Source organism: Medicago truncatula, chromosome 5 (assembly GCF_003473485.1).
Source record: "Medicago truncatula cultivar Jemalong A17 chromosome 5, MtrunA17r5.0-ANR, whole genome shotgun sequence".
Lineage (NCBI taxonomy): Eukaryota > Viridiplantae > Streptophyta > Magnoliopsida > Fabales > Fabaceae > Medicago > Medicago truncatula.
The window spans coordinates 6826439-6839711 of record NC_053046.1 but is presented as its reverse complement, the minus strand read 5'-3'; the positions used below and the strand labels follow the sequence as shown (position 1 = coordinate 6839711).

Here is a 13273-nt window from a genome sequence, read left to right as displayed (position 1 = left end):
TAGATAAATTACCACAAATGAGTGATGAGATTCCAGTTCCAGTCCATAGTCTCTTGGCGTGACACTCCAATAAAATGTGAGGAGATCCCTCATAACCGTGACTACAAAGGCAAGTACATAGAAACCAAAATATATTCCCTAGAATGTAAGTGCTCATCAGTAGGACACCTGTCATGAAGGAAGCATCGAAATACAAAAGACTTAGAAGGAGGATAAACTTTTTCCAAATAATCTTGCCCCATAAAATAGTAACAGTTAGGCTTTGTTTGAAAATGGGCATGGCAAAAGAACCTGCCCCCGCATGGATCCGGCCGCCCCAACCTATATTTAATGTTGAAAAGCCGGTTTAATTGGGGATGGATGTGAGTGCAGGAAAAATCCAATTTTATAATAGGAACGAAGGATGCTTATACCCGCCCTACATTCACCCCGCCCCACTTATTGAAATTTATCTTATTGCTTTTATATTTAATAATTTTACTACCCATTTACCCTACTTAAGATAGCAACTAAATAAAAAGAAAGAAAGTGAAATAATCTTATCTTATCCTTTTGAAAGAGGTTTATTAGATATTTTATTATTAATTTTATTATTATTTTTTGTTGTTGTAAAAAAACTGAAAAATACATGCAGTTTTTATTTTTATTTTTTAAAATACAGTTTTGCAGGGCGGGGGAGCGTGCATGGTGCAAGGAAGTAGAGGCAGGTCCAATAATGTTGAAACCCGCCTCCACTCCACTCCGTTTGTCATGCCTATTTGAGAAGTTTAGGAAGGGATGAGTGGGCTTCAAAAAAAAAAAAAAAAAAAGGAAAATTTGTCCCACAACTACAATAATGAGATTTATTTAAACTCTCTCATCTTCTTCAAACTCTTCAATAAAGCAATTGCTATATTTTGAATGCTTAAAGAATGTCACGAGGACACTCGTTGGCAAAACTCAATAAAAATCTCTCTAAAAACAATCAGCCCAAGTTTTTTTTTCCCATCTTTCTTAAATTTCCTTCATTGTTGAGATTGAGATGATGGTTTTGGGTAATTTTTTTACTCGAAATCACATATCATATTGTTTTTCTCTTTTCTTTTAATCTAAACAAGTGATTTTCACTCAGATCTAGGTTTTGTTGTGTCATATCGTTGTGTCAGTACGGCATTGCTTTGTTTGTGGTGTTGGTTGTCTTTTCGTCTTGATACAATTTTCGTTTGCTTTGGATTGACAGATCAACTTTAATAAATTACAGATTCGATTAAATGACTTGATCGTCAACGTTACAGATCTAGAGAGATGGATATTCTGATCATTTTAATTTTGTCACATTATGGGTAGACATTTATTGTTTATGCTATTTACTGGGATTTTATGAGTTTGTTCTCAAATTCATCATTTTTCGTTTTTAGCAATGTTGCATTTGTGTTTGATTTTGATGCACTACAACAATTTAAATGAAGAATGAAGTCTTGCTAATTAGTGCCCTCAGCAAAATGGTTAAGGAATTTATAAATAGAAAATGTGTCTTGAAAATATAAGTTCTGAAATTTGATTCAATAATAATTACACTACTTTTAATAAAAAAATTACTTGTTTTGGTTGCTTAACCAATGCCTTGAGAATATTGTTTAACATTCTCCAATTTCTTTTTGATGCACTCGACCAATTAAATGAATGAAAGAATATAATTTCTTTTAGTCAAAAAAAAAAATATCATTTTATAGTTTTTATATGGTTAAATATGTTCTTATTCTCCACAAAATTGGAACTTTTTAAGTTTAATCCTTACTTAAATTTTATTGTTTTTCATGTACATACCAAATTTTACTGTTTGTTTGTAGTTTTACTCCCAGCTAAAACTAAATGTTTAGTTATCTTTATACTCTATAATTTTTACAAACAAGTTCAGAATATTAAAAAAAAATCATTTATTAAAATTAAGATTTTTTTAACAAATGATAAGTTAAATATAATTTTTCAAACGTAAAAAAATCAAGATAAAAGTAATAAAAAATCTTAGACATAATCAAGTTTTGAGTTCATTCTTTGCGGGTGAACTTTTTACAATTAATATTTTAAATATGTTTAACAAAAATCATTAGGAATACATGTTGATTTAACGAAGAGACTAAAACATTTTTATTTTTATTTTTCTTAAAGACTATAAAACAATAAAATGAAGTATATATTTCACTTAGAAAATCATCATTTTATTGGGAATATATATAGGGGGCTGCTAACCTACTCCCATCCAAAAACACGAAGAAATAAGTTAGCAAGTCTACTCCAATTTAATTTTGACCAAAATATCAACTTGCTGCTATTCAAATCAATGTTAAACGCAAGGGTAGTTTTGTAAGTTTCCTTTAATTAATTTAAAAAAAAAAAAAAAAAAACTAATGATCTCCGAAGCTTCCGCAAAAACGGTAAAAACTAATTAAGCTCTCTTTATACATCATTACTAAAGACTATGTATTTATCTGGCGTTGCCGGATTAGACATATTTAAGAAGATAAAAATATTATATGTATGATATTCGTAAATAAAATTTATTATGGATTGGTATAGGATGAATATCTTAATAAATACACACAAATATAATAAAATATATCATGTTATAAATACTGGTAAATTTATAGATGCACATACAGATAAAATTAATTGGATTTAGTAAAAATATTAACACATAGAATAAAATTAACTTTTACGAATTTGTCTTATCTCTGATATTTCTATCACATAAAATATTAGGAACTCAATAAAAAAGTTAAGTAAAATTCCTTAAAAAAACAAAAGTTAAGTAAAATATTTAGTAGATAAGATCAAAAGTTTGTTGATGTATTTATTCCAAATTAAATATTGATTTTAAAAAATAGTAAAATAATAATAATAGTGCGAATAAACGTGGAAGTGACATGTATCATAAAAAAATCTTATTTTATATATATACTATTGATTACTAAGGATTTTAAAAGACTTTTTTGTTTTAGATTCCTTAGGGGGGTGTATTCAATTGAGATTTCAAAGGATTTTAAAAGACTTTTTTGTTTTAAAAAAGTCTTTGGGTATTCAATCAAGACCTTTAAGGAATCTAAAACATTCTTGTGGTATTTAATTAGGATTTTCAGGATTTTTTAATGAGTCCAATAAAATCCAGTGGTATTCAATTGAGATTTTGCACAACTTAAAAATTGTCTATTGATATTCAAAATTGTAAGGATTTTAATGGATTGTTATGAGTAATGGATTTTGTGAGACTTTTTAGTGTAAAATGTACCTACTAACAATCTCACATCTAACCTTGAGACTTTTTTTGTCTCCCACACATAGCTTTGAGATTTCTTGAGACTTTTTACTCCTTCTCCCACTTCATTTTTTGTTTCTCTCAGTATCATTATTTCATGTTTGTTTTCTTTTTTCAGATTTTTTTTTTTATTCTCGTCATTTTTATTTTCTTTGGTTGTTGTTGATCACATTATTTACTTCATGTTTTCTTTTTCGTGCTCTTACATGTTTATTTTATTATTATTAATAAGTTTTTTTTCAAGGAGTAAGTTTGATTTTATTAAGTAATTATTATTATAATATATTATTAGTAGTAGTCAATCCCATAAAAATTGTATCGATTTTATTTTTTATCATGCAAACCTTTGATTTTTTTTTTTTGGTCTAACAAACCTTTGATTTTTTATTTAGTCAACTCTTGTAATTTTTAATTATTGCTAAAATTTGATAGTCATTTCAAATCTTATGAATTCTTATAAAATACTTTCAAATCTTTAGAAGTTTATGAGCTAAAATCCCTCAAAATCTTAAAAGTCTTTTAAAATCCTTTGAAAGTTAATACATTCCTCCACAATCTTTTAAGATCTTCAAAACTTTTTTTTGTCAAAATAATCTTTTAAAATCTCAATCCAATACACCCCCTAAAGCTTGTTATACTATTTTCACTTAATTTCATATCATCATTACTAAAGCTTTTTTTTTTCTCTCATGAGAATTGGCAAAAACGGTGAAAATTTCCAACTAGCAATTGCTAATCTTAAAACACGAATTTCAATGAAAAATTAGAGCTTATCACTTGGTAATAATGAAGACATTAACCTGACATTATTATTGCTAAAAAAATCTTTAATTTGATGGAAACAATTTTTTGGAGTGAAAAGAAAAACTGGAAACTTTGGAGTGGAGGACATAAACCAAAACCCTCATGGATAAAAGAAGAAAAAGACAAACCAAAACAGATAAAACAACCAGAAGCTAGAGGAGCAACATTAACCCAAATTAGTAGCGAGGTGAACGACCGAAAGCCCCAACCTTAAACCCTTTGCCAGTCTCAGAAAGCTGCTTTAACTTGTTTTTCTTTTTCTTTGGAACCACCAACTGAAATTGTTGATTTGAGTCTGAATTAACAAAATCTACCTTCTGACCCATGTTAGCCCATGAATCGCTCAAAAAATCCATAGTTTGTTGGGCCACAGTAGGAACAAGTCCTAAAACTTGCATGTCATGAATAACATTTTCACTAAAGTTTGACAAGTTAGAGTCTGTCGCCACTATGGCCCTACCAAGATCTTCTTGAGCATTATCTATTGGTACCACTTCCACGTTTAAGTCTTCACGACAGAGAGTGTCGACTAAGTTTGCATCAGATGCTTTATCACAATTGTTATCAATATTTGTTTGATCTGATGGGGATTCTGGTAAAACAATGTTGCCATCTAACTCCATAATGGGAATGAGATCAACATCATGATTATTAGTAGCAAGACTATCGATGTTTGTATCTAAAACTTCTGCATTTGCTAATAAAGAAGGCAAAGGGGCAACAACAATTTTAGGATTTTTCTCACCCTGATTAGTGATTTTTTTTTTTGTTATCACAACCTCTTGTGCTTTAGGTTTATCTTGCTTATTACTTGCAACCATTTTTCCATGCTTCAACTTGTTACATTGAGATATGTGATGACCTAAAATCTGACAGTTATTACAATATTCAGGATGTTTTTCATAGACAACACCAACATGAAATGCAAACCCTTCCCTCTCGACTAAAATATTGTTATGAAGAGGTTTTGATAAATCAACAACAACAAGCAGCCTAGCATAGTGACCAAATACTCTATGTCTAGTGGGTTCATCTAAAGTAATAGGCATACCAACATCACAAGCAATTTCAATTAAAGTTTTTTCTCTCCAATATTCCCTAGGGAGATCAGAGAAACGAATCCAAACCTGGGCATTAGATTGTTTCTGAGGGCCGGGGTAGAAGTCAGGAACCCATTGTGACAAGCGAAGGATTCCAAATTTGAGATTCTAGGAACCCGTCGACCAAATGGAGCGCATTTCCTCAATAGTTGAGAATTCAAATTCGAAGAAACCTTTGTCCATCAGAGCAATCTTCCAATTGTTGATTTTCCAAAGAGGAAACAAGGTTTCATGTAGTTGTTTTGCTGTTGGAGCTTTCTCTCCTTTCTTTAAAATCAACCTCCCATAGAGGATACTTTTGCATTCTTCAACTCCCTTGGTGTATTCATTCTCGGAGATTTTGATTGAAATTGAGTCACCTTTCATACATGGCTGAGGTAGATCAGTGACTGTGAAATTTGCGTTTTTGCTCACTGCTTGAGCAAAGGATATCTTAGATTGTGTGGTGAGGTTTCTAGCTGCAATTGTATCAACACCACCAACAATATTGATTGCTTTCGGAACCATCATAACACCTGACTTTTCGACAACCAGTCCACCAGAAGCCAAATCAGAAACAACCTTTGTTAAATTGGAAACTTCATTCTGAGGCACACACAAGGCATCCCAACAAGTTCATTCACGCTCAAAAGAGAACCTGAGAAGTATAATTGTTCTTCCATGTCCGACAACAACCCGGAAGCTTAGGTCACGACAAACCCAGAATCTAGTAATTAAAACAGATCACAATTTTACAACAGCCACAGTCAAAACAGAAAACAACACAATTTGACAGAGAAATCCAATCGAAGAAGCCAACAAACACAAATAAGAAAACAGAACCAGAAAATCCAGAAAGAGTGAAACCTTACCACCGTGAAACCGACCAAACACCGCTGCGATCGTCGGAGGCGTGGAGGCTGTTGAAGGAGCCGACCCAAGAGTTCAGTTACGGTTCAACACGTTGGGGTTTTAGGGTGATCTGATCGTGTTACTGTTCATCTTCTCTTGTCGCGTTACTGTTCATCAGATCGCATTCTTCCAGAATTTCAATATTCACAACTTGTTTTCCTAGCTGTTTCCTGAAGAAAAAAGTTGTTTTTGTAAATGTGTAATTGAGCCCCCATATATATATATATATATATATATATATATGGAAAATGTTAATTTGTGCCCTTAAGGCACAAGTTTAAAAGCCAAACGTAAAAACTTATTTTTGAAAATTGTGCATTCAATGTCTTGAAAAGTACTCCAAAACTACCTATTTTATATAAAATAGGTAGTATAATATTTTCTTTGTTATATATATATATATAACCATTTTTTATTTATACATGGCTGCTTTGCTACAGCATTGTCGTTGTTAATGTCTTATTTAGAGCGAGGTTGGCAAGCCGGCTAAGGATCCAAAGCATTAACTAATTTTATGCTTTTTTGAAAAACAGATCGTAAGTACTTATTGATAAATACATTTGAATAATCAGTATTTATTTATGATAAATACATTTGAATAATCAATTTTTTGATTAGTACGTGTCATCTTTGTGTAGGGTTATATTTTATTTTTTTTGAATAATAAAATTTATTAAGCAAGGTTAACGGAAGGTGCACAAAACCCGCAACAGGAGGAAAAAAGAGTGCACACCAAGAGAGCCGACAATTAAAAGGCACCTCTCCATCAATAAAAACTCAATAAAAAAGTACCCCTAGATTCCTAATTCCATGACAGAACAAGAAAAGAGCCAACATAACAGAAGCACCTGGAAACAACACCAAATAATAACAACAACACTCCTCTATATCGTTTCTATTTTATATGAAGGCGCCATTTGTGTAAATATATTAATCTCGTTTATGAAAAGAGAAATTAAATTCAATCATAAAACTATTAATCATTAAACTGGTAGGAAAATCGTCACAAGACTAAGAGTACAGTGGCATTATCATGCTATCTATAACAAAGAAAAAGAGTAGTACTCCAAAACTATTAATCAAAAAACGTGGATGGAAAGTTTTAATTACAGATATAACATGATAATGACATTGACTTTGAAATATAACTATATCAATAAGGATAATTTTATACTGGCATCAAAAGTGTTGTGAGTAACACTCCACTGTTTGTACAGTGACATCAAAAGTGTTCAGTCTTCATAGTATCATCAATTTATCAGATTAACAAGAATACACTTAATCTAATTTTATCATACCTTGTTTTAAATGTAACACCCCACAAAGTGTAACACTTAAGACTATCACAAGATATAGCAACTCTGTTTGCATGTTAAAGATGTCAAGATAAAACAATACATGTAAGTCTAAGATGTTGCAAGCATCACTAGATGAGATACTATTGATCAAGTGTGGTTAATAAGTAGCAACCGAAATAACGATTAATTTTTAAAGTTTATACTTTAGTGATTGAATTATGCGGTCACTATTTCTGTCGCTAAACGAATTAAAGATCGATTTTTACCTTAGCGACTGAATTTTCAGTCACTATTTCTAATTTTCTATCGCTAAAGTAATTAGCAACCCATTTTCATGACTTGTCGCCTCAAAATTCGGTCGCTAAAATAAATAACTTTTTTAAAAAAAAAAATCATGTGTCGCTATAGCCACACATGGATATGATATAGATCCGCCCGGGCACTATATAAGAAAAACCAATGTAAAAACTTTGCATTGAAAAGTCAAAAAGTTGTTGTTTTTAATAAAAAAAAAAATTATTTTTACATCCTTAACTAGTGCCTCCAGAGACACTAGTTAACATGACCCTATTTATTTTATTAATGAGTTACGCTAACTAATGCCCTCTAAACGTAATAGATTTGCATTGGATTCAACAATATTTTAACTTTTAAAAAGTTAAAATTTATTACTTTCCACCGTTTTCCGATACAATATTTCTATTTTCATAATCTTAATAAATACCGTAATATTTTCCTTTATAAATATGTGCAAAAGGCAACATAACATAAAACAGAGCACTAGACATGGATACAAGCCATTTCGTGTTGGTTCATGGAGCTTGCCATGGGGCATGGTGTTGGTACAAGATAATTACTCTGTTAAAATCTGCTGGACACGAAGTCACATCACTAGACATGGCTGCTTCTGGAATCCATCCAAAGCAAGTGCATGAGCTGGATTCTGTCACAGATTATTATGAACCGTTGATTGAATTTCTAAGGTCACTGCCACAAGATCAGAGAGTTATTCTAGTGGGTCATAGCTTAGGTGGGATGTGTATATCTGTGGCCATGGAATTATTTCCTAAGAAAATTGCAGCTGCTGTATTTGTCACAGCTTTCATGCCTTCTCCTGATCTAAGCTTCCTGACTCTTCTCCAAGAGGTACTAAATTATTGCTATTTTGTGTTTTTCCCATATTTCATAGTTATCATCAACCTTGGGAACATATGCACGATGCATACATATGTGGCTAATCTAGTGAATAAGACATAAGTCATAATAATGCATACATATGTGGCTAATCAAGTGAATTTATAATGCATGCATATGTGGAGAATCAAGTGAATAAGACATAAGTTAAAAATTCCCTCAAAAAAAAAAAAAAAAGACATAAGTTAAAAATAGAAATTTCAAAAATAATCTAGCTGGGAGCATAAATAATTCTTTTTACATTTTTTATTTTTTTAGTAATCTAAAAGAATTCTCCTTGGCAAAAATATAATAAACATTAGGAATAGAAATTAGCCAAACCGGCCAATAGAGACTTATGACCTAGTCTACGCCAACTTTAAATCATATCAAAATTAAAGTATATCATTATAAACTAAAATTGAAATAGGATATATTAAGGTAGCTCAACTTCATTAAAAAAAATATAAAAGTTAGATGTCTCGTTGACTACTTGAGAATTAGTCTCAAAACAGATTTAAAGGACTAAATTTTTCAATGCAAGTGGATCATTTTGTTGACAGTTGCATTGGAATTGACGATTAGATCATGAGGGACTGCATTGGAGTTAAAAAAAATGATAAAATTCTAACTTTAAATTAAAAATTAAGACAAAGAGTAGTTGTGTCCTTTTCTTAAATATATAAGGGTTAAAGTGTCCAAACACATGAAAGAATAGCAACGTTCCAAAAATCAACATCATACCCCTAATTTTAAAATCAAAATTTTAGAAAGAAAAAAAAATCAAATTTTGGAAAAGAATGAAAAAACGTAGCCTATAAAAAAAAATAGTAACCATTTTTTTCTTCTTCATCAATTACTGTTCTATAACTTCATTTTGCAAATTGCAGTATCAACAGAGATTGGATTCCAGCTTGGACACAAAGATTATGTTTGATGATAGCCCTAATGATAAACCAAATGGATCCATGTTATTTGGACCACAATTCTTAGCAACCAAGTTGTATCAACTATCTCCACCTGAGGTATGCTGGCTTATGTTGACACACAAAAAATGCATACAAAATACTTTTAAATTCTTTGGAAAATAAATACGATACTTATATTTTTTTGAAATGCTTATATATAAACCAGGACTTGTCCCTTGCAATGTCATTAATAAGACCTGTTCGTAGCTTTGCTGATCAAGAACTATTAGGAGAGAAAACAAGTGTCACACAAAACAACTATGGAACTGTTGCAAAAGTCTACATTGTATGCCAACAAGACAAAGTGTTAGAGCATGATTTTCAGCTATCAATGATTGAACGAAACCCTGCTAATGATGTCAAAGTGATTGTTGATGCTGATCACATGGCCATGTTCTCCAAACCAAAAGAGCTTTTTGCATATCTTCAAGAAATTGCGGGGGCATATTATTAGCAAATTAATATGCCTGTTGATTTCAATTTAGAAAGTATTACCGATGATTATGAAGATTAAATATCAATGTACCATCACTCAAGAACTTCAGTAAAGAATAAATTGATTTGTCTCTAAGTTATCACTTTTTTTCAATATCCAATAATAGGGGATAGCCTGAAGGAAATTTTGAAAATGTGTTGTATGCAAACTTCATTTTCATATCTTGAACACTTTTACTAAAAAGAGCACTCGCCAAAACATTTTATATTTTAGGAGGGACGATGTCTTTGCTAGTAAAACTGTTAACGTCAAAATCTGGAATCGTACCACGAAGACCATCCAAAATATTGTCAAAATTCGAGTACATACTACAAATAAGATCTATACCAAACTCCAGGGGAATCTTTCTACACTCTCATCGTCTCTCAAAATAAGATCTTGCAGCACCCAAGACTGTATCTAGGAAGCCACAAAAGCATACGAGGAAGACTCTACTGTTGTATATAAACTCAACCCTCAAACCTGATAGGTAAAGAAGTCAACCTCCGTTGAAGGTCCCTAAAGAAAGGATCCCCATCAACAACAATATCCTCAACCACTCCACACAACTCTTTATCGAACAACATAGTCGCTTCTTCCATGTGAATTGGTTGGCACATCCTTAGGCCAAAGAAAACTTTGGTGATACCCATGTATGATCGAAGTAGAAGAAGCTCAGTATGAGAATCTCTTAGTTGTGGAAGAAGATGCACTAACTCAACAACCCTGAAAGCTCTCTTCATGGTCAACCTCTAATAAAGCATTTATCTCGGCTAATAGCTCCTCCGAGAAATTTCACCCCCAAAGTCGGCTTCCTAATGTTTGAAGGAAACAAACCCCCATATGATTCTTATTACCATCACTTGAAGGCCAAAAGATTTCGGTCTTACGAATATCCAGTTCAAGGCCCAATTATGGCTCAAATTCCCGAATGATGTTCAGTGCTTTAGCAGCCTCATTTGAATCTCCTACAAGAGTCCCATCATCAAGATACCAAGCATGAAAAAGAAGCTTGCAACTATCTTTGAATTGATGAATAAGAGGGTGTAACAAAAGAGAAAAAAGGAGCGTCAATAACGTGTTGTCTTGTTGCACTCCAGTGGCTGACATGATATGTTTATCACCAAGGTATAATCTCGATGCCTGACGATAAAGAAACTCAACCCATAAAAAATAGATGGGCATATTAATCTCATCTCACGCAACAATATTGACTTGTCTACCAAGTTAAAAACATTCTAGAAATCTATTGTGAGCATAGTCACAAAACCATCTCCAAGTCACTGGCTCAACATCATGTTGGCAGTATGCAAAATGACATATACACCACTTGAAACTCCAACACCAAATTGAAAGTCATTGAGATATTTGTCATATATTTTCCAACTTCTTTCGTAGCAAACTTGGATATCAAATGCCTCCAAATACTACCTACTACAATAGGGTGTATTCCACCGCCTGAATTTAACAACATTGTCAAGGGCGCATAAGCTACAAACTCTATACCAAACTCAAGGGGAATCTTTCTCCTAGCCATAAGTTAACCAATGAAGTGATAGCACATAAAAGATCTTTTGCCACAACCGACTCTTCTCCACACAACGCGTCTAATAGGTGTTGGGTCCGCAAACCATCTCTACCACAATATGTCTCTTTAGGGAACAATTTAATAAACTTGAGAACAATGTAAACCACGAGGGGAGCTTCAAAAAACACAGTGGTCGACATATAGGGAGGTGACCTATACAAGTGTTTGACCTAAAAATTTCCATGGTATCTTCATTATATGAGGGCACTCCAGATGACAAAACACCTTCACAGCTGATGTGAAGTTCCAATCGGTAACACCATGAACATGAAGGCATTGTCCATCTCTTTTCTATCTCCTCATAATAATCTCCGCCATTACTCATACCATCTTTTCTAGACCAACTCAACGCACAATCAAGAAACTTGGCGTGATTGTCACCTTCTCTCCGCTAAGCCAAACAACCCAAAATGTGATGTTATTGAAAGATTGTCAATTACCAAAAGTCAATCCTACATAGTCTACAGCTTGAACACATGTGATGTGAAAATAGGAAACAATAATAGTTGAACCCTGGGGATATCAACAACCTGATAAAGAACATCATTAATGTAAGACGACAACTATGAGGAACACTCTTCAGAGTGAAGATATGTACTTAAAGGACTTCCTCTAACAACCTTGCATCCAAAACTAGCCCCTCCTTTACAGTATTTGAGTCTTTTCTATGTACAATGTGGCTCCCAACCTCCCCTATCTCAGCAGTAACATGAGTTGTATCATCATAATGATGACATGCACGACTTATGACACAAAACTCTTACACATTCCACACATTCATTGCTTAAGCATTGGTCAAAGAGTGCATTTTGGCATGAAAATTTGATAAGAAAAGTGTCCATGATGTGATAGATGAGCGATAAAAAAGGAGGGTATTTAAAAGAGTTTATGCACCTATTAAACTTGTTCATTACCATAATTTTTAAATTAATCTGTAAATTATTAAAACCTACGTCTCTAAATTATTCCTCAATATATTTATCTAATCCTTCTATCAATTTGAGTTGTTTGAGCGGTGTTAAGTGCTACGTTGGGGATGAGCACAAATGAAAATAAACTAGTTAGAAGTTCAAAACAACAAATTTCTCAAATATATGTTAAGATTGTCATAAACTTGAGAAATTAACTTCTCCCTTTAATCCTATATATTCTTCTTAATAAAAAAAAGTCTAGTTGTAGTCAAGCTTCATGACTAGAATAAAACTAACAATAAATGGTTGAAAATGTATATACTCTAAAGATGATGTCGCAATGTTTTTCTGCAAAACAAAGCATTATAAGACCATCTTTAATGAGAGAATGTCTCATGTTTAAGAATTTTTTTTTTTTTTTTTTTTGTGGTATCTCATTAGAGGAAAATAATTTTGAGTACTTAATGATAGATAAATTGAGATTAAAATATTGAAATGCAATTTTATTTAGTTATTGATCGATAATTAGTGAGTTACATTTAAGAAATTTGTATGAATTGTTAGGTTGAAGGGATTAAGTGTTTACAGGATATTTCTATTAAAAGATTATAAATAAATGATAAGTCTTGCTAACTTACGTCATAAGAACACATGTTAAGCAATCCAAAAGTAAACACATTTTCTTAAATTTTATGTATTCAATTAATTAAAAATAAAAATTAAATTCAAATACATTGATTACAACAAATTATTTTCATTTTTAACTCATTAAC

The 13273-nt window shown here is 32.0% G+C and overlaps 1 protein-coding gene across 1 annotated transcript; it reads left to right on the top strand.

Annotated features, from left to right (window-relative positions):
* The first annotated feature begins 8144 nt into the window (after positions 1–8144).
* On the top strand, positions 8145–10115 carry LOC11409423 (salicylic acid-binding protein 2). The gene is made up of 3 exons (XM_003611782.4): positions 8145–8531; positions 9449–9583; positions 9693–10115. The coding sequence occupies exons 1-3, from the start codon at positions 8172–8174 to the stop codon at positions 9978–9980; spliced, it is 783 nt and encodes a 260-aa protein (XP_003611830.1). The 5' UTR covers positions 8145–8171; the 3' UTR covers positions 9981–10115.
* Positions 10116–13273: the final 3158 nt, after the last annotated feature.